Raw genomic sequence first — 21,780 nt, 5'->3', positions numbered from 1 at the left:
TGTGCCATTCTAGGCATGAGATACAGGTGTGAGCTGTATCATGGTACTTATGGGCTAGAACATGTGTGCATGGGGGGGGGTTGGGGAATAAGATGCCCCCCTAGGCCCAGAGCTCCCACGGAGCCACATTTGTATATGCACGCATGCACATACACACTCACACACACAACCACAAGCTCAGGACCCTGGGAGAATTGCTCTATATGCAAATCACTAACATACATCACTCAGACTGATTCATTACCATAAAGCAGAGCCATAGGACCAGCAGGCCTACCCCTGTCGCTGGAGTGGTGAAAAGGGAGGAGCCAGATCTGAGTGGGGGGATGGGAGGCCTTGGGAAAAATAAAGAGGGAGGCCGCCATCTTGGCCTGGGTCCCAAAAAGCTTGGAATCCAAAGAGGGACAGGAGGCCCCTGTCAGAGAGGCTCCCCCGGGGATGCGGCCTCCCACCCCACTCAGGCCAGGTCTGCCCTTCAGCCCCTTCAGTGAGGATCCAGCTTTCTCTCCCTGTCCGTGTAGACAATGGCCCCGGTGTGCATTACTCACACAGTGGGGATGGGCATGGGGGAAGAGGTGGGAGGCAGTGAGCGCAGGCAGAGAAGCCCAGTGTCCAGCCCAGCTGAGGCAGCTCTGGAGAGCAGGTGACCATCTGAAGATGCACCCCTGTGGCCCTCACATAATGACATAAACACGTGGCAAACCAATGAGGTCACTGCTTATTGGACATTTCCTATATGCCTCCTGGGAGTTACCCGACCCACGTGATCCATCAACAGTCCTCTGGGGCAAATGCTACACTTCTCCCCATCTCACACTCGAGGAAACTGAGGTCTGGAGAGCTTCACAACTTTCCCAGGGGCCCCCCCCGTTGGGAAGGGGCAAAGTGGGGGGACATGGACCAGGCAGGAGGTTCCAGAGGCCACCCTCCTACTCCCCCACCCTGACTCAGTGAGGTGGGCCTGGCCTCCCCCTTGGAGGCTGGATTTATAGGGAGCACTCTGCTCAGTTGCCCCAGTGTGTCTGGATGACCCCCCGTCCCCAGCCTCCATGGCCCCCTTCTTTCTTCTCTGGCGCTTTCTCTCCTCTCTGCCCTCAGCCCCTCACCCTCTCAGGGCAGTCAAGCGGGTAGGCAGCATGACTGGGGTGGCCAAAGCCCAGAGCTCAGCTCCCCAAACTCCCGCTCGGAGCAGAGCTCCTTCCTCGAGGAGGTCCTCTCTCAGGGACAGGGGAGGGATGGGGAGGGAGGGGCTCCGCGTCTGTCCTTGGGGGCCCCACAGTGGCTCAAAGAGAGCAGGCCTCCCAGGGCAGGGGCAGCAGGACCACACAAAAGCTCCCACAACGGCCTGTGCCGGCCTGCCTCCCGCCCCGCTCGCTCGTCCTCACCCCACTTCCCATTAAAATGCAGCCCGGTCCGTGGCCCCCTCAAAGGCGCATTCAGCTCCCTCACAGCCCTCTCTCACACAGCCCTGACTCAACAATTAGGGAAATGGCCTTCCTTGCCAGCACTGGCAGCCCAGGGCGCCCAGCTGGGAGATTAAATCGCCCCCGGTCTCCCTAAACACTGAAGCCAGGGGAGAGGGAGAAGCCCCCACTGGGAGGGAGCTGGCTCCCAAAGGGCAGCTCAAGGCGGCAAGCTGGAAGCCTCCCCTGCTTCCAGAAGGCAGAGGCTGCGCAAGGGGCAGGAGAGCCCCCCTGGAAAGCTTGCCTTCTGCAGGCTTCCCTGTGCTTACACTCGTCCCCACAGGAGAGGCTGTTGGCCAGGCAGCTGTGCGTGTTAACTCTGGCCGGCAGCCGCTCCCTGGGACTATGTACCCGCTCAGCTCCTGATGACACCTCCTAACCTGCCCTTCCCTGCATCTGGAGGGGCCCCAGCCCTTGGGACAAAGGCTCATGCCTGGCTAATTCTCCCTCGTGCCCCAAGTGGACACCGCGCGGTGGGCGGAAGGAACAGGAGACACCCACCCCGTCTCCCTCCCGGACAAGCTCGGCCAAAAGCTGCTGTGAGCCAAGCAGCACCAGGGTCCGTTCATTCTGTGGGCACCATGGAGGCAGACTGCCCTGGGCCAGAGTGACCAGCCGGCCCCCAAGTGCCTGGGCAAGGTGTGAGTTTGGCGAGAGGGCTTCAGGTAGAGTCCTTGTTCGTTATTTTATCCCCAGGGAGCTAAGGCAGCACAGATGTAGGCCATGGGCTTACTTTGTGGCCCCGAATCAGGCAGGGGCTCCCTGAAATCCCCCAGTAAATCCTGACCGCCCCCTTACACACACACACACACACACACACACACACACACGAAGCATGCACCTCCCTGGTCTCCATTCACACAGGGTCACAGTGAGCTGCCTACAAGCGTTTCTTCTGCAGCCTGAGACTATGTCAAGATCGAACATCATGTCCTCCTGGTTTCTGCATCCTTGGACACCTGGCACAGCCGAGAGCCACAGAGCCAGTCAGCTGAATGAATGACCTGTGCACCGCTTCGCCTGAGTGTTAGGTCTACTGACGACCAAACATACCTACATAGGGAGCTTCCGCCGCCTTGTGTGCGTGTGTTTTAAAAACATTCTGGGGCACCACATCCAGAAACATACACCGCTGTGTTTCAGGCCGTGTGTGTGAGTTCAAGGCAATGGGACGGAAGGCAAGCTAAACACCACATTCCACATTCCCAATGTCCAGGGAAGCTGGCCAAAGAGGGCGCTTCGGAAGCCCGAGGCTTCTCCAGCCTGATGTTTAGACCCCACCCATCCCCATCAGACCCAGTTAGTTCTTCACACCCAGAGACCTCACCTGGCCATCCAAGCTTGGCCTTACAAGCAGCAGCTGGGAATGGGTCAGTGGGGTGGGAAAGGGATCAGTCGTCTTATCTTGGCTTTGCCCCTAAATACCTCATGATCTTGGGTAAGCCTCTTCCTTTTTCTGGGCCTCTGTCCCCATAGGAAGGGCAAAGGGACTGGTGTGGATGGTCCAAGCCCTCTCAGTTCTGATTTTCTAGGTTAGGGACAGAGACCGGAAGCTGGCCCTGCCCTGGGTGCTCTGGACAGGACACATCAATGTGCCACCAGACAGACGGTCCTGGTCAGACCACCCCCCACGCCCACCCCCAACTCACCACCGCTGCAGCGCTGTCAGCAGCCAGAGACGTCCAGCTGAGGAACAGGCCCAGCACGCCACAGCACAGCATCCTAGGAGAGAGACATAGCCCGTGGGATCCAGGCGCGGGCTGGCAGGGGGGCGCCCTGTGAGGGCTATCACCCACCAGCCTCCAGTGCCCTTCCTCCGAGCCACCCGCCTGTCCCCCCTGTGGCCCGAGACTCTTGCAGTGGCCCCTAATATCAGCCTGCTGATTGCTGGGAGAGAGGTACGGAGCCCAGGGCTGGCAGCATAGGTCCCTGGGCCGAAGAGACACAGCTGTGCGGGCACAAGCTATCAGGAGATGCTGATTAGAGACCCTGGAGGCTCTAATGCTTGGCCAATTCCTTCAGCAGCTCAGCAGTCAGGCCCGGGGATGGTGGGGACACATGGAGGCAGGCCCAGTCCTTGCTAGGTGTCCAGATGGTAAGTCAGCGGCTGCCGTCTCCCTCGGCTGGGGGCTGAGGAGGGGTCAGACGGTGGCTTCAGGCCGCTGCCCCCACCACACTCTCCAAGCCTGGCCAGGCCCCCATCTCTCTGACGGTGACACTGTCACCCCGCACGCTTGCCCGGCTGTCTGGCCTGCAGGCAGGGATACTCACGAGACCAAGAGACACCTGGAGCGCCTGGCCAGTCCCAGGCAGGTGACGAGGCAGATGACCAGGTCCAGGATGAACAGCAGGAGGTAGGAAAGCCATCTGGGTGGACAGGGAGAGACGGTCAGGGGAGGGGGCGGCGTCACCACACCGGGTGCCCAGCGGGGAAGCTTGCACAGCAGCCCCCAGGCCTGCTTAACCCTTCGTTGTGACGAGCTGCCCCGAACCAGCAGCTGAGCGGAGTAGATGAGGCTGTGCCCTGCTCCGGGCAGGACCAGTGTGCACCGCGGATGGGCTCTTCAGGGGCTCCCAGGGCTGCACCCCTGATTCTGCCTGAACAAAAGGGTCACGCTCGCCCCCGCCCAGGCTCAGGGTCTAAACCAGCACTGCCAGCTAGAACTTCCTGCAGTTCTAGATCTCTGCACAGCCCACTGCATCTGCCTGGCCCGGGCATGTTCTAGATCTCTGCACAGCCCACTGCATCTGCCCGGACCATGCGTGGCTCTGGAGAATGGAGATACGGTTTGTGCAATGGAGACTTGTGTCTCATCCTAGCTGCTTTTGATTCATTTAAATTCCAGTGCCATGTGTGGCTAGTGGCCACACGCTGGACAGGGCAGGTCTACGTGGTCTCTCTGCAGCCTCCCACAGGCACCTCTTTGGACCCTGGTCCTGCTGCTTTGAGAACACTTACTGGCATCAGATCAGGCCTGACATTTATGTCCATGGATCTAAGAAAGCCCCTAAGACGCCCGTTTCTGTGATGAAGGCTCAGCCCGGCCTTCCCAGCTCGCCCTCCCAGCTGCCTGGGACCCACCGCTTAGGACACGTAGGTTCCTCTCAGCAACATTTCTGCCAGGCACGGGGTGCCTGGATGCGGAGGGCTCATTCCCAGACCACCAGGGAGCTCAGGTGGGGCAAGGGAGCCCCACGCCACCCCTCACTCCTCAGGCCTTTCTGCCCCCCACCCCCGCCCCCGGGCGGCGCTGACGGGAAAAGGCAGAGTCACATACTAGCTGGCAGATCCTGACAAGCTGTCTCCCTCCTTTGGGCCTCAGTTTCCAAACCTTTACTGCTGGAACCTTCTCAGGGCTGGGTGAAAAGTTAAATGTTCACTAAGTGCCAAGGTTAATAAGGCATGCTGCTGAGGCATATCAAAGTCCCCGCGTTCCTGCTTCTCCAAAGCAGGGGCTGAGGAATCCAGAGTGCCTAGTCCAAAGGCATTGATCTGATCCCAAGCAAAGCCCCGGGAGTTCCTTTCCCTTCCACACGGGATCCCAAGGACGGGCCTTACAACTGAGCACCAGCCTCACCTAGCAGCCACTGCCTAGCAGCCCTGCGGTGTGGGACTGGGGGACACAGGAGGTGGGGTGGGGTGGGGGGCAGACAGAAAGGACTGCTCCAGGCCCCTGAAGAGGGAAGTCTTTGGATCATTATGATTTCTCTTGATGCAAGAGCCAAATAAGCTCATGGACCCCTCCTCTTTGGCAGGCAATGCTTCACTAACACCATCATGAGGGTGAGAAGGAGTCTGGAGTGTGGGTGGGAGCAGGGTGGTGCTGGAAGGAAGTACGAGGCTCCCAGAGGGTGGGGGCACGCTGAGGCCACTTGGTTCTTCCCACCTTTGTGAGTGGAGGCTGAGTGCCAAGAAAGGGGGCTAATCAAGACACCCCCAGTCCACCAAGGAGCCAGTTTTCCTAAATCGGAGCCAGGGCAGGAAGGGATCTCAGGAACGTCTAGTGCTAGGACCCCATTCTGCTGATTGGAAAACAGACAGAGGCCGGTGGGAGGACAGCTTGGCCCAGGAATTCTGGACTTTGCCCATCTGAGTCTTTCTGCAGGAGACACGGCCAGCCACTAGGCACCTCTCAAAATCCTGGTTTCATGTTTCAAACCTAAAGATCTCTTATTACGTTTCTCCCTGCTGTGCACAGCAACAAGAAATCAGGTTAGGATTGCTTCTAACTCACTCTACATGATTGTGTTTCAGTGCGTTTTCTCTGCCTCCACACCTCATGTTGTAAGGAGTTCCTGGAAACAGCTCTGCGAGGCGGATGTGTTTTCCCCCACAGGAGCCCAGTGATGACCCGGGATGTGTTTCTAACCAAGAACTTGGCTCCAGCAGAAGCTGTGCAGGCCCTTACTCCCAAAGCTCTCCTGGATCCGGCCTCCGCAGGTGCCTTGGTCACACCCCTTATGAGCCTCTCACAGAGGCTTGGCTTTTTATTGCCTCCAATACTTAGCCGGGCCTTGTATAAAAGCGCTAAAAAATATGAGCTTAGCTGAATGGCTCTGCTCTAGAATCATCTGGAAGGCAAAGATGGGGAGTCTGTTCAGAGGAGCCCCTAAGGCTGGTTAGCTCAAGGAATGAGGGCTCTCTGTTCCAGGACAGCCCAGGGGACAGAAGGAGCTGGCAAACAGCAGATGGAGGAAGGAACACCACCGGTTTTCAGGGGCCAGAGGGTGCTAATGTCCTCGGACTAGGCCTTTTCTGCCTCAGCCTGAACAAGGGGGCTGGGGACGGGGGGGGTGGTCAGAGGGCAAACCTTGGTCACCCACACTAAAACAGCTGTTAGGCTTTGTCACCACCCTTCCTCCCATTTTTAATGAAATCACCCTAAAAATAAGTCCCCTTTGATATGTAAATTCTGACTTATTTCATTTTTGTCGGTGTCTAATGCCCACGTGAGGTCCTTAAGCGTACACGGTCCTGCTCCAGGTCCATTCACAGAGAAAGGCAGGGTCACCACGGACACCCACTTTCCACCTGCCCCCGACTCCCCGGACCAAGTTTCCGAGCACTCAGACAATGAACGGCCGTCAGATCACAGGACTAATCAGATGCCACTGTTTTAGGTCACGAGTCACAGCCCGTCCTCAGAGTTGGGAGTTTCTGTTGCTGGGGAGAAAGGCAGTTTTGAACGTGAGCAAAAAAAAAAAGTCTGGTGGGAAGCTGAATCCGTGACATCCTGGGCATGCAGGGGCTGGATGGGCTGCAGAGTCGAGGGGTGGGAGCGCCAGCCAGAGCTGGGGACTGACTTCATGCACTTCCCTTGCCAAGGTCCGGCTTTGTCCTCCCCGGGAGGAAGGGAGAGCCCTGGATGAGTTGGGGTCCCACCAGAAGCATTTCCTCTGTGTCCTTATTAGTCAGCCTGGGGTGGGGTTTTCTCATAAAGGAGAAATGAATCCAGAAAACCAGAGTAAATTGTGCAACAGGGCGGGTAAAGCCTCTGATCTTTGCTAATGGCTTGAAGGGGAACCATGCATTTGGGGGAGGGGGTGGGTCCAAAGAGCTGATACTTGTTCTTCAGCACTCATTTATCCCTTCCTCCCCAGGCCCCCCTCCCTCTGTGCAAGGCGCTGGGCCCTCACTTCAGGAGTGTAAGTCCCCCTTTGGCCGGGAGGTCCCGAAAGCCCAGATTGCTGCCTCCTTCCTTGGCTCGCCCCAGAACGACCATCACCAGATCCTGCACACAGAGGGAGGCAGCTGGTCCCTGGTCAGCTTACCTGTGTCCAGTGCCTTCACCTGGGATGGGGTCTGGGGAATGGGGAGGCAGGGGAGACGTACACGGACTCCCAGAGGTTATGGAGGTGTGAGTTTGCATTTCTGAGTATGGCAAAGGTGGGGTGGTGCCCCTCAGCCTCCCATCCCTTAGGCTTCTACCTAAGTGAAGCTGGGGCACCTCTGGGTTTGCTACGAAGTTGCCATCAGGGGACGCTCCATGCAGGCAAATAGGCCACCGTCCCTCTGACCTCCTGCACCCCTGTGGCTGAGTCTGCAGGGGAGGAAATCCTGCCCCCCAACCCTGTATACCACTACCATCTTCCCCAGCACCAGCCACGGCGGATGCTGGTCCTGGAGGGGTCCCTGGAGGCCAGCTTCAGCCTCTCCAACTGGATCTTGGCACGTCACCGCGCCTTTGCCCCTTTCTGGGTCTCTGGGGCCCGACTGCACAGGGACGCAGTTCTACATGCCCACCATTCAGCACACAGACTCCTCCGTCTCAGGAATGGCTCATTTAGGCCCTGCCTGGGCCCTAAGATGCAGGCTGGGACAGACCCGCGGCCCTCCCTCTGGCCCCTCACCTGTAGTACTCCACGTAGCCAGTCTGGTCAGCCAGCTCGGTCAGCTCTACAGTGACCTCCCTCCACACGGGCAGCCCTGAGAGCTGGACAATGACGTTGCCGGCCATCTGCTGCACGAACTTCAGCGTCTGGATATAATCACCCCGAGCAGCAAAGATCTCACTGAGCCGGGCCAGGTGCTGCTCGAGGTCCACCTTCATCTTCTGGGTGGTTCCGGATACCTGCGGAGGGGCCAGGGTTGTGAATCTGGCCTCCAGGGGAGGAGGAAGCCAGGGTGGTACATATTCTGACTAACTCTGGAGGGGAAGGCCTGCAAGCCTCAGGAGGACAGAGGCCCTGACGTCCTCCAGCATCCGGGGGAGGCAGGGGGGAGGGGGGAAGGACACAAGCCCGATCTGGTCTTAACCAGGACCCAGGCTCCCAGATGGGGAAACAAACAGGAGAATCCATTTTGCTTCCTTGAAGATCCCTTAAAACTTGAAACACCTTGGATTAGAAATTCTTTTTCAGCCCGAGGGATAGAATGTTTAACAGCAAAGTTCCTCTGTTGCTGCCTGACTTTCTGTTCCCACAATGGGATCTCTCAACGCCTCCCAGGAGAAAGGCTCTGTTGTGGACCTCGCAACAGCTCCCGGCGTCCAGAGCCTGCGTGAAGCCTGAACAATGACACTTTGAAATGACACAGAAGGACCGATCCTGCCTCCAAAGAGCCTGGACATGTGGCAGGAGGAGATCAGTGCCTGCTCTGGGGGCTCACGCCGCCCCCCTCTCTGCACAGCCGTCCTGCCAGGTGGATGGATGGGCTCCCTCCCTTGGCTAGGCCGCAAGGGCCTGGAGCTGGGTGCTCCAGAAGGAAGGAAGCAACCTTCTTTCCAAAGGTACAGAGAGAAGGAAGCAGGCAGTGACTGTCCTTGGCTTTCCAACAAGGAGCCCCAGGAGGGCCTGGTCCTGGAAAGGTGCTTCCAAACAGCCCAGACGCAGGGTCCCGCCGGACCCAGGGACGCAGCCTGGGAACCCCAAGCTTGCCCCTCCAAGCCTGCTTGGAGCTGTGTGTCGGCAGCAAGGGGAAGAAAGGCTCTGTTGTCGAAACTGTCACACCAAACCGACCAGTACTACCAGCTGGAAGGCGGAGGAGTGTGCGCTCATCGTCCCCCGGGTCTGGAAGGAAGATAAAATGCCACCGAAGGGCAGGAGCTTCCCACGGACAGCCCGGCGAGAGGCCAATGAGATGACACTCCGTGACCAATGCTGGTGCATTAGGGAGACTCGAGGGCAACTTTGTGGCTTTTCACATCTGCACTCCTCGGCGGGCGCCCAGCTCCAGCAAAGAGAATGGCTCTCTTTGTTCTGTTTTGCTTTGTTTTTTCAATGCCAGCAGCTTGTTCCATTTTCCGGCTTGTTCTCGGTTCTTCCAAGCTGGGTAAGGACTAAGAAATACTCTAGGTTGGGCCGCTTCTAGCTTCTTGCGGAAGAAAAAAAGATACAAACGCAGATTCTCGATCACCCCAATCAACTCTCCTTTCAGTTCAATAAGATCAATGTGTAAGTGCTTTATAACCATTGCTCCAAAAGGCACTGTTACTAAGTGCTGAGATCAGGATCTTTTTATATTCCTGTATTATATACAACGAACTTTAGAGCAAAGGGCTGCTAACAGTGATCTGTAAACTTTTTCTGCAAGACGACTTCTCCTTCCCTAGCTCTACAATTTTAACTTCTTCATTTCTTAAATCTCTCCTTGGAAAAAAATGAAAGCCAATAAACCTCTGCCGGGCCCTCTTTTTCCCTCCTGACGTCCTCCCAAAGGAAACAAACAAACAAACAAGCAAACACTAAAACCACAACACTGACCTACTTATAGCCCCCTGTTCCCCACTCCACCGCCGTTCCTCAGAGGCTTACACGGAGCCCCCAAGAGACAGGGCCGCGCCGGAGATGGGGGAGAGTTCTCCCCCTGGGGAAGAGCTCTGTGCACAAGAGGGACAGCTCAGCGACTCAGGCTGGGGTGGGAGTGGGGCAAGCAAGCAGGTGTGGAAGCTCTCGTCCCTACAGGACGGAAGAGTGGTCCTCCAAGTGTGGTCCTGTCCCAGACCTACGGAACAAGAAACTCTGGGGAGGGCCCAGCGATCTATGTTTATCAGGCAATCCAGGGGATTCGGATACACACTCAAGTCTGAAAACCTCCAGGTGGGGAGGAAGCTTCTCCACTTACTGAGGTTTTCTAGAAGGGCAGCCATACCAGGGGACAAAGGGGTGGAGACTCTGCCGGTTTGGGGAGGGCCCCCATCTCAGATCCTGAAGGGAAGGGCGAAGACCAGAACACCTGGGTTCGGGTTCTTGCTCCAGAACACACTAGCTTTCAACACTGCGACAGGAACGCAACGTCCCTGTGCCCCAGATTCCTCACCCAAGGGCTGCCCACAGGCTTTACTGCTGGCTCTCCCGTGAGAGCCCAGAGGAGCCACACTGGCCACTGGAACGTGTAGCTCAGATCCGAGTCAGCCAAGCTCCTGAGGCCCTTATTTTAAACTAAGACCCTGAGGGGTTAGAGGTATGCCTGGTCCCCTGAGTGAGTCACTCCCTAGAGCCCAGGCCCCCTTCACTGATGGCGGGGAGGTGGATGGGGGGCAGTGGACCAGACAAAGGACCCACCTGGCACTCCCAAATGACCCTTTCTGACCCCCCAAATCAAAGTGTGCAGCTGATCCAGAACCCTGCCAGGCGTGCCTGAGCCTGGAGCGGCGGCCCCCACCCACTGGGGCCCTCAGGGTGCAAGGCTGCAGGTGTGGGGTTTCTGGTCCAGGAAGGGGAACCCTGAAAGGTCCACCTCACTCTGACCTGTCCTCCGAGTCCTGCCCTCCCCACGCCCCAGCAGCCCAAGCCTCCTGTCTCCTTCAGGGTGATTACAGGAACATATATAATGATAGTAATTCTAATAAGGGCACACAATGTCATAGTCACCCCCACTTGGGGGGACTTTGTAGATTACCAGGCACTCTCACCAACATTATCTCATCCAACATCGTTTCTCTGGTATTTGGCCTTCACCCCTGGGATCTGGGGAGCCCTCCAAAATCTGCTGCCTCCCTTGCAGCCCTTGGGACCCAGAGCGTTGGGTGCCCACCCCGAGACCCAAACTAGCTTCACAGGTCCCAGCAAGGGCCCAGAGCCCTGCCTCTCTGCGGGCAGAAAATGCCTGGCTCACTCAGAGGAGGCGGGCCGTGGTGATCGTCAGGATGGAGGCAGCTCCTAGCTGGCTGGACCATCACAAAACCCTGGGACTCCTGTCCTTGACTTTCAGAAATGGTGCAGAGACAATGAAGGGGCTGACATCCAAGGAAACATAGAACCCTTCCCTTTGGGAACATGGGAGAGTTTGGAGATGTCGGGCTTGCTTTGGAATGTCCAGACCTGGCCTGGAGCACTCAGCCCTTGCGGCGGATGGGCCAGCCTAGGGGCTTGTTCTAGCTGTTTCCCTGTACATTCTATCTCATGGGATAGGACACGAAGAACTCAAACTTTGCATGAGGATGGCTCTGGGGTTCTCTCTTTCCTTAGTCCTTCGGGGAGACAAGGGCCATTCCTTATGGTGGTCACAAGGTAAGAAGTGCAAGTCATGGCTCTGGGGCTTCCCCAGGCAGGGGACTCTCTCTCCTTTCAAAGCTGGGTTCCTCCTCTAGGGGGTCTGGTGCTGGTGGGTGGAGGGAGAGCGGGAGGCAGAGCCTAGAGGTCAGAGCCCCTTCCCAGAGGGCAGAGGTGGGGTGGGGGGCCCAGAGGGTATGTCCCCCCATACCTCCAGGGCTGGTCAGGCTGTATTCGGGCTCAAGGCTGCCCTCAGCCCCCCATCCCAGCCGCCCCCACCTCACCCCGCAGAGCTGCCTCCGCCCAGTGTCTGCATGACAGTCTCCCAGCGATGGGTACCAGCAGACAAGTACTGCAGGACAGGTGGGCCCCGGTCTGGCCTGTGACCTTCCGCTCCCCAGAAGGGCTCTCTCTGAGGCCAGAGCCCCATCAGCAGCCTTCCTGGGTGCTAAGGAGCAGCAGGGCTATCTCTTCATGGTGTGCCCCCCCCGCCCCACCCCAGGGCTGCTGACGGATTAAGGCCTTAGAGGAGCTTAGGGAGAAGGAAGGGGCAATGAGGTCAAATCCTCTTCCAGAATCCTCTTCTAGCAAGTACCAGGGCAATGTCCAAATGCTCTGGCTGGGGCTGGATTCTGTGCCTGAGGCTGCCCAATGACACAAACTGGCCATTTGCTGAGGTCCCCCTCCCCCTGGCTGGGGAACTGGTCCAGAAGGGATGGGGAACAGTGTGGATGTCCAAGGACCAGCTTCCCTGAAAACTGCCCTTTGCCTTTTCCATTGGAACCCGGCTCCCGTGGGCGTGGGGTCTACTTGGAAACAGGCCCAAAACACCTGCTGCTGATGGCGAAGGTGACAAGCACCTGGGGGCCAAGATCAGTGTTTGAGAAAACCCCGATCCCCACCGCTTGGTCCCTCTGGCCAGCCGGCACAATCCTCTGCCCTGAGCCCCCAGCCGGAAGCCAGAGCCCGGACGACACCTCGCCGTACCACCCCTCAGGGTGTTTCACTTGGTTTTGAAGACTTTTGCTCCTTGACATTGTCTGGACCCCATGATACTCCATATGTAGCAGTGAGGTGAAAAGAACACACCGTGGGGCTGATTTCCCACATTCAGGCTCCCCTTGGACAAACGGGGAAGTGCTCAGCCCTCCCAAGGCCACACGGCTGGATTCCACGGCCGCTCCCAGGTCCCCCCAGGACCCAGTCCGCCTTTCTCCTTTGGTCCTCAGCCCTGTCCTCACCACCCCTCCCTGCCTGAAGAGCAGGAATCGCCTGTTTACTCCCAGCAGGACCAATTGCAACCTCAGGGGCAGTCCACTCCCCCACCCCACCCCGGGGCCAAGCTGGTTGGGATGTGACTGGGGCCCTTGTTCTGAGCACACTGACCTCACGGGCCGTGCTGACCCGGCCCACTGCTGCCCGTGAGCCTTACCAGTTCGTCTATCCCGGAGAAGGTGTGGTTCGCGTTGTCCAAGGAGTAGATCAGCTGGTACACCCCATCGTTGGTCTCGCTGTTTCCATAGAAACCAACACCCACCGCAGCACTACAGACAAGACCCCACACAAAGTTAGAAGTGACCCGCAGAACAGAAAGTTGCTCGTTGTTGTCTTAAATACGGTATGTTTTAGAGCAGTTTTATTTTATTTTTTATTTTAAGTAGGCTCCATGCCCAGCGTGGAGCCCAATGCAGGGCTTGAACTTACAGCCCTGAGATCAAGACCTGAGCTGCGATGAAGAGTCGGATGCTTAACTGACTGAGCCACCCAGGCGCCCCTGGGGCAGTTTTAGATTCACAGCAAAGTTGAGCAGAGGTATAGAGATTTCCCATACACCCCCTGCCGCCCTAACAGCCGCCTCTGCTCCCACCATTCCTCACCACAACGGTACATTTGGTACATTGATACACCTTCATGGACACGTCATTATCACCCAGAGTCCGTGGTTCACCCTAAGGATCACTCCTGGTCCGGTACATTCTGTGGGTTTGGGCAAATGTATGGCACCCATCCACCATTAGAGTATCCTAGGCTAGTTTCGCTGCTCTAAAAATCTGTGCTCTACCTTTCCATCCCTCCCTCCCCCACAACCCCTGATCTTTCCACTGCCTCCAGAGTTTTGCCTTTCCCAGAATGTCAGATGGTTGCAATCATAGTATGGAGCCTTTTCAGACTGGTGTCTTTCACTGAGTGATATGCATTTTCATGGCCAAATAGCTCATTTCTTTTTAGCGCTAAATAATAGTCCACTGGCTGGCTGGACCACAGTTTATTTACCCATTCGTCTACTGAAGGGCATCTTGGTTGCTTCCAAGTTTTGGTGATTATGCATAAAGCTGCCATAAACATCCATGGAAAAGCGGGTTTTTGACTAAGGAGCTCTGTCCTGGGGGTATGCGACGGGAGGGAGCTCTGGTGACCCAGGGGGTAGGGGTGAAGGTTCATTCATGGCCACCTGGTCCCTGGTCTGGCTAATTTCCTTTGGGCCGGGAATAATACTCCTGTCTTCTAGTCCAGCACCTCTGAAGGGGGGAAGACTGCTGGCAGGGCCTTTGGGATTCTGCTGCAGTAGGTCTGGGACCCGTGCCTTCACCAGCTCCCCAGGTGACTGTCATGGGGAGGCGTGGGGACCACCGAGGTCTCTCCTGAAACCTCCAGGAGCTGGGGACTCCCCCTCCATTCTCTACCCTTTCCCCCTGCTTCCCCACACCACCCATGAGGTGGTCTGCCATACTGGTAGAAAGTTCTTTCCTCCATGGAGCTGAAGCCTACCTCCTGGTTCTTGACTGTCTTTGGGGGCATCCCAAAATAAGCCTCCAATTCTGCAGGATGCCCCTGAGATGACAGAATGTGGCTCCCTGTCCCCCTTCCCTCCTGCTCTCCTGTGTGCCTTTCAGACCCCGGTCCCCGTCATCGCTGTCCACCAGGTTCAAACCCTCCTCCAACCGGTCACTGTCACTCCGGGTGAGGCCCCCACGGCCAGGTGTCCATCAAACTCCGAGCACTGGGGGCTAAGCCCTGGCAGCCCCTCTCCACCCTGCTGACCCCGTGGTCTACAACACCCCTGGGTTTCCTCACAGGAACTGCTGCCAAGCCCAGCCTATCCTCTTTCCTGTAGCGCTGCGCTCATTTTTGTTTTGTTTTAAGCAAAAGCAGAACTTTTAAATCTATCCCTGTGAAACTGCATCGAGTTGGTTTTCGTCCAACATTCCAGCCTGGACAAATCATCTCGAATCTCGCCTACATCATCCGCTGTATTTCATCTGACGCGCGCCACTGGGGCCGGGGGGCGGGGGGGACATGCATCTGGAGGTTCACTAAGCAGCCTCCTGACTCTTCACCCAGAACACTAACTTCGGGAGGGGGGGGTGGGAGAGATGAATGCACACGTGCACACACTTACATGTTTTCTTTTTTTGTTCAGGAGGAAGGATCTAGGATGGAACCCCCGGGAGATTTTAGAGAAATCTTCTCCCACAGTGAGCTTGGGCCCCGAGCTCAGTGTTTCTCGGGAAGTGGTTCATGGAGCGCAGGACAGAGTCACCCAGAGTGCCTGCTATCAGGGTAGGTAAGCACCCCCCCCGCCCCCACGCCACTGTAGCCTTGTGCTCTGAGCATGTGCATTTATTTTAAAACAAGGATCTTCTATGCTTCTTGTGTATAACACAGACACGCGCACGCACTGGCTACTCTCTGGTGTCCCGCTATGTATTCTGTGCATTCAACCAGAATGTTCAACTGGCTTTGAATCCGCTTAAGTGCACCACTGTCCATTTGGTGTTTCTCCACAGTACCCATGGGGACCTCATGTCCAGCTGAGATGCTCGTACGTGAGATGCACTGCAGTTCTATGATCTTCTATTTAGTGACTTTATTATTTTTTAAAAATTTTTATTATGCTCTGAAAAATACCTCTTGTTTGCTCCTTGTGTTTATAACCTTCTCCTCTAGTTCTCTGTGTTATGATCTAGTGTTTTCTGAGGATTCAGCATCAAGCCAAAGCCTTTCCAACCCTTGCCCTGTTTTTGAGACTGGAGGTATTCTCATTTTCCACCTTCCCCTAGTCTGGATTTATCGGAGCTGGCCCAGGAGGGCACCTGGTCTTCCAAGACCAGAAATCGCCCGTCACCCAGAAATGCCCGACTCCAGTAGGCCATCGACTTTATGCTTGTTCCTTTCCTCCAAACTTACTCCTTAGTTTGTAATTACTCAAATCAAACAAATGTGTGATTCTCCAACTCTCCAAGAGCCACAAGAAGGCAGAATCAGTGCCTGTGCTTCTTACCGCGGGCTCTCGCTTGCCTGGCACAAATAGCCTGCAGAATTTTGGAGAATGAATCATGCCACATGTGTTCCTTCTGTTTTGAGTTTTCCTGAAACGGCCGGTAATTATCACTTACTGGAACTGACCCTCCAAAGTCATTCTTACTGTTCCCAAGTATTCTTCTGTCATTTTCAGCATTTTTTGAAGAAATCTGAGTTCACGCAGAGAGGGCCTGCTGTGTAGAAAGCACTGCTGGTTTCTTCGCCGTCTCCCGTCTCTCCCTGCCCACCCCCAGCAGGAGGCTGTTTTTCCAGCTACTTCGTGGGAGGTCCTCTCTGCTGGGAGTCAGACTCGTCTTTGAGCTCCTGACTTGGGCTAGAACTCTCTCCTTTCTGTTTATGATTTAGGACCCGGTGGCATGACCCCCCACCCCCACCCCCTGCAGCCCTAGTGCTCAGCGCTTTGGCATCACTGAGACCCTGCTTCTGGCTCCTTCCTATCTTGGCTTAAGTGACCCTGAAGCTGCAGGCAGGACAGGATGGGAGCATGCTGTAACAGAGAAGACACCACCGGAGCAAAGTGAGGCTAACAGCCCAGGCGTCCTCACTCCCAGCACCGCTGTGCCCCGCCTGCCTCTCATCCTGCTGCCCAGACAGAGGGCCAACTCCCGCTGTGGGATCTTGGATGCAACGGGACACTTAGCAAGGAGGGTCTCTACCCTTTGACAGTGACCACCCCCAGGAGCATCTCAGGCTGGATCCAAGGCTTTCGGAAAAACCTCCGTAGACATGAGAACAAGAACAATACAACCACCTCCCCAAAACAGAGCCAGCAAGCGTGTGGACACTGCCCGGGCAATGTGGGCTCTTGCATGGGGGTGGGAACCCTCATTCACCATCCAAAGCACAGAAGACCCAGCGGATGGCACTAAGAGCTATGGATCTCTTGAGAAGAATGGAATTGATATAGGCTGCAGTTGAATTTCCTCTGACCTCGCAAAGCAGCTGGGAAGGCCCCACGATGCAAACAGAAGACGCCCCCTCTGTCCAGGAATGCTGTCCGGGGCTGCCAGGCATGCCCCCACCAGGCTGAACAGGACTGCACCGGGGCAGAGGCACTGGGGAGCCCCCTGTCACACCCCGTGCATCTGACCCCTGTTGCTGGGCAAGGAAAGGGACACCTTTTGCCCTGGGAAAGCCTCTGCCATGACGGTACCCGGAGCTCGGTCAGGAGAATGTAGCCACACAGCAGAGGAATCACTTGGGGTTCGGTGGGGCGTGCTGGTGGCAGAGGGAGAGGAAGGGGTGTCATGGCCCAGGGGCTAACCACCAGGAAGACCCAGATGGCCAGGCCCACACAAGCTGACTTCCCTCTGTGGGCACCGGAGAACCCCCGGAGCCGCCCCCTGAGCCCAGTGCAGAGGGACACTCACCAGCAGACGAGCCCGGCCACCACCGCCGTCCAGGTGACACAGCAGGAGGCACGCCGCTTGGTCTGCACGGCCTCGTCCTGCCGGCAGCAGCACATGCAGACCACGTAAGCCGCGAGGACGATGAGGTTCAGGCCTAGGCAGACGGCGGCCACCAGCCCCAGGAACAGCAGTGACTGAAGAGGGGAGGCCCGGTGTCGGCACTTGGTCCCATGGCAGGGTTCGAGAAGCACCCTGTCCTGGGGCCCTGAGCTCCCACTGGGGCTGTGGGGGGCCTCCATCCCTCCTCTGCCTTCCTCCCTCCTCCCTCCTCCCGTGGTTGAGGCCGCGGCCCTGCACGCACAGTGCCCGGCGCTCAGAAGGCGCGCAGAAGGCACTTCGACGCGGGCAGGGCGGGCAGGGGCAGGAGAATAGTGGATGCAGTGTGGGCAGCAGAGGTGAGGGAGAAGGAGCAGCTCCAGGCTGGGCCCCAGCTGGTGGCTTACACGCCTGCGTGAAGTTATGGACCAGGCCCTGCCTGATGAGCTACTCTGAGCCGTTCAAGAAACGAGGCAGGAACCGCCAGCCGGCAGTGGGGGCTGTGGGTGATGAGCCGCATGGCTGGGGGACAGACAAGGGGAGGGACATCCACGAGGATCCGAGGGCCGTGGCCTCCTGGAGGACACCGGCTTTGGGCAGGATGTTTTGGAAGCTGAGAGGAACCTGGGACAGGGCCAGGAAGGGATGCCTGGTGCACCCGCTTCCTCCGAGCCTTGTTCTAGATGCCGGGGTCCCTCCAGAGACACAAGAAGCCAGCTCTGTGCTGGAGGGGCAGGAGTGGGGGAGGGGGAGTCAGAACATGCACCGTGGGGTCCCTTTCACTGCAGCCAGAAAGGGAGAGCCGTCCCCAGCCTCAAATTCTGAAGGGGGCAGGAGGTGCCATCTCAGGTCGGCCGAGCACCTTGGGGTCCTGCAAAGTGAGCTGCTGTCTGTTCGGAGGCCCAGAGGCAACCCCCTCCTTGCCCTCCAGTCTCTCGATTCAGCCAGATGGACACCAGATGGCACCAGGATTGGTGGCTGCCAGCCAGGGCTGGACCTGGCCGTCAGTCAGGCTCCTGAGCTGACAGCCAACCTCACCCTGCTCCCCACATGTCCCCCTGGTAGTTCCCGGTCCAGAGCCCCCAGCACTCTAGTCTGGGCTGTTGGGGGGAGCCGGTTTCAGGGAACCCTTGTGCTGGTGGCGGCAACCAGCAGAGTTGGGTAGATGCCGGGACCTCTCGGTCTAAGGGAGAGACCAGATCGCGTTGGACCACGCACACACAGAGGAGACAACCCTGAAAAACAGAGGCTGGGGGGCTCTGCAGTCCTCAGGCTAGGGCCATTTTCGGGGGAAGGGGAGGTGGGGGTGGGGAGCCTCACAGTGGTGAGGAACCTGCTGGGTCCACCCTGTCTCGCCAGGTCTGCGAGGGCTCGAGTTAGCCTTTGGACCCCTGATTCAACCTGCTCCTCTGGTCGCCCGGACCTGCAGGCTTCTGAGCCTCATGGACAAATGGCCAAATTGGTGGGGATAGACCAGAAGAGGTCAGGAGATGGCTCATTTGGGAGTGGGGATGGTGGAGGTGCCATGGTGTGGTTTCGCCACCGCCTGGGACAAACACGTCACAGGTACTGTAGGAGCTCGCCTCCCCACTCGCCTCCCCCCACCAGCAGCATGGATGCCCTAGTGACCCGAACACATCAGCCCAGCTGAAGTGTCCCCGGTGGCCTCATGGCCTGGCCGGGCTGGGGCTCTTGGCCTGGACCACTAGGCACCCCACCCTGCTCAGAAGGTGGAAAGGGGCCGCTACCTTCCCGCCCTCAGCCCACGCCCTCTCACCGGAGGGCCCTGGAGCCCCAGGCCAAGGAGCACGGGTGTTAGGGGCTCGCTACTCAAAGTGAAGTTCACTGACCCGGCACAATATGGACATCTCTTAGAATGCAGACCCTTGTTAGAAATGCAGGGTCTCAAGCCTCGTCCTGGGCCCTAGCGAATCAGAAGGACGTCTAGAGATGATCACAGGAGATCGGTATCCCACAAGTCTGGGGGGCGCTGATGAGTGTCCACAGACTTTCTCAAACCTTTTCCAGCAGCTTAAGCTTTTCTTCAAAGACTCCCTTAGCGGAGCCCTACTCTCCAGGGCCTCCTCTGACTGAGGAGGGGGCTGACATGCCATGCTGTGTCCTGGCCACCCTCAAGGCCCCTCTGCTAAAACCCTGGGTTCTCCTGACCAATCTGCCAACCACTGCATGACGCGCCTACCCCACGGGCCAGCAAAGCCATGCCTGCTCATTTACCTTACAGAAAGGAGGCCCATGTCCCACCCCCCCCAGGATACGCACATGAATGTCCCCAGCAGCTCAATACACTGGTAACAGCCCCAAAGCAGAGACAAGACAAGTGACCACCAACAACAGAACAGATACATACAACGCGCTGTGGTCAGAAGCTGGAATACCACGCAGCCACGGGAAGAAAGCCACGCCAAAGGGCAGACATGTGCCGTCAGAGAAGTGCACCTACAGTGAGTGACAGGTGGGCACAGGAAACACCTCTGCAAGGGGACAGACTGGGGATGAGTGTGAGGGGCTCCTGGGGGGTCAGGAATACTCTGTCAGGATGGCCTCTCTCATGCACGTATTCAGGTGCACACTTAAAACCGTGCACCTTCTGGGGGCACCTGGGTGGCTCAGTCGGTTAAACGTCTGCCTTCGGCTCCGGTCATGATCTCAGGGTCCTGGGACTGAGCCCCGCACCGGGCTCCCTGCTCAGCTGGGAGCCTGCTTCTCCCTCTCCCACTCCCTCTGCTTCTGTTCCCTCTCTTGCTGTGTCTCTGTCAAATAAATAAATAAAATCTTTAAAAAACAAAAGCAAAAACTGTGCACCTTCTGGGGCACCTGGGTGGCTCAGTCGGTTAAATGTCTGCCTTCGGCTCTGGTCATGATCTCAGGGTCCTGGGACTGAGCCCCGCATCGGGCTCCCTGCTCAGGAGGGAGTCTGCTTCTCCCTCTCCCTCTGCCCCTCCATCCCACTCGTTCTCTCTCTCTCGAATAAATAAAATCTTAAAAAAAAAAAAAAGTGCACTTCCCTGTAAGTTGTTCCTAATGGGAAAAAAAAAGCAACAAAAAGCCAAACAGACCTTTTGTATACACTAGAGTGGTTCACATCCAGACCTCTTCCCAGCTACCCTTGACTTTCAGCTGGTCTGGACAGTCCCAGGCCTTCCCCAAACAGGAAAAGCCGCGACTCTACCACGTGTCCCCACCTGGCAAGGAAGGACCACCAAGAGGGGTCTAGACGTGGGTTGGTGCCATGTCAGTCCCCCCAAACCACGGCCAGCCACCGCCCTCCGTCTGTGTCGTGACTCTCCTACTTCACACTCTCAGAGCCCCCTCAGCCCCCTGTGAGCCCAGTCCTGAGGGCAGGGCCTCCCCAGCTGGGCAGCGGGCCTCAAGGAGGTGCACGTCCCGCCTGAGAGAGGCCAGGCCTGGGAAACCCAAATGCAGGGGCCCTTTGGTTAGCAGGGGGCTAACTTATCGGGTCCTTTCCTTCTCTCCTTGATGGGGGTGGGGGTGTCTCTGCCCTGGGGTGCTGGGTGACAAGGATGGGGCAGGCCTGGCAGGGGGGAGCGGGGCAGGGAAAGAAAGGAGGAAGTTGGGGAGCGGAGGGGAGGAGGAAGGAGGTGCTGGAGGGAGGAGGGAGCAGTAACCCAACCAGCAGAACCGTCCCCCCATGTCACCTGCCAACCTCTAATAGGCAATTATTTTCCTGTCCCTAATTAACACTGCAAGTCCCCATGTGCGTGGCAGGTGGGGGTGGGGGAGAGCCAACCTCCCTTCCAGAGGGAGCTGGGAGCTCTGCTCACAAGTCCCCTGCTCGGACAGAGCCTGGAAAGTAGTTGCCCACGTCAGCCACCCCCTCCCCGCCCTGCCCAACACCGAGCCACCACCGTGCCCACAGCTCCACATCAGGGCTCGGGCTCCAGCCTCTGTCCTCAGCACAGTGACGTCAATTAGTTCTGGTTTGCCACTTTGTAGGGAGAAACCCAGAGCAAGGAACTGGGACCCAAGCTGGGGTGGGAATGACTGATTTGCACGCTGGGGAAGCTGACCACGAGGGGCTTCTGCACTAGGCGTGGGAGGGGGCAGCAGCCGGAGGAGATAGCTAGAGAGTGGGCCAGCCTCGGGGTGAGGACCCAGGGAGGGGAGCTGGAGCGACTTGGGAGGGAAGGGTTAAGCCCCGCCACGGCCCCCCAGTAGGGGAGGGGGGCGCAGCGTGATTGTCCGATGACCATGACTCAGTGTGCAGGCTGCATGAATGGGGCTTCCTCATCCAACTTGGGCTCCTCGGCTGGGCTCCCAGCCTGGCCTTTCCTCCTGAGACCTGCCCCCAAGGAACGGGGTGGGGGGAGCCCTGTGGTTCTGGGGCTGTGGCCCCATCCTGTCCCCTCCCCTGGCCTGAGGACACACACTCGGACTCTCTGGGGAGCCCAGGAGCTGAACCACCCAGAGTTAACAGGTGAAAATACACGTCTGAATGTAAAAAGTTAAAAGCATCTCGTCTATCTCGTCACGCGTGTCCCAAAAGAATGGCTGGTCTATGGAAGCCGGGGAAGGACCCGTGGAACAGGAAGCACCGTGTGGTTCCTGCACTTGGACGGAGGCAGCTGCTAACATCT

General features: G+C 57.6%; 1 protein-coding gene across 2 annotated transcripts in view; it reads right to left on the bottom strand.

Moving 5' to 3' along the window:
• Window positions 1–21,780, bottom strand: part of TTYH2 (tweety family member 2) — a 36,772-nt gene that overhangs the window by 11,482 nt on the left and 3,510 nt on the right. The window contains exons 2-6 of one of the 2 annotated variants that reach the window (XM_045888535.3): window positions 17,090–17,262; window positions 12,829–12,940; window positions 7,815–8,035; window positions 3,735–3,830; window positions 3,113–3,185 (exon numbers count right to left, since the gene is read on the bottom strand). In XM_045888535.3, the coding sequence (XP_045744491.1) occupies window positions 3,113–3,185; window positions 3,735–3,830; window positions 7,815–8,035; window positions 12,829–12,940; window positions 17,090–17,262 (675 nt within the window). The remainder of the gene's footprint in view (window positions 1–3,112; window positions 3,186–3,734; window positions 3,831–7,814; window positions 8,036–12,828; window positions 12,941–17,089; window positions 17,263–21,780) is intronic. The other variant, XM_064583401.1, reaches the window with a different exon arrangement.

The sequence above is a fragment of the Mirounga angustirostris genome, unplaced genomic scaffold (assembly GCF_029215605.1).
Source record: "Mirounga angustirostris isolate CCGP_5_RB_7025 unplaced genomic scaffold, mMirAng1.0.hap1 SCAF_17, whole genome shotgun sequence".
NCBI classification, from domain to species: Eukaryota; Metazoa; Chordata; class Mammalia; order Carnivora; family Phocidae; genus Mirounga; species Mirounga angustirostris.
The sequence above is the reverse complement of the archived record's forward strand: the minus strand, read 5'-3'. Positions and strand labels throughout refer to the sequence as shown.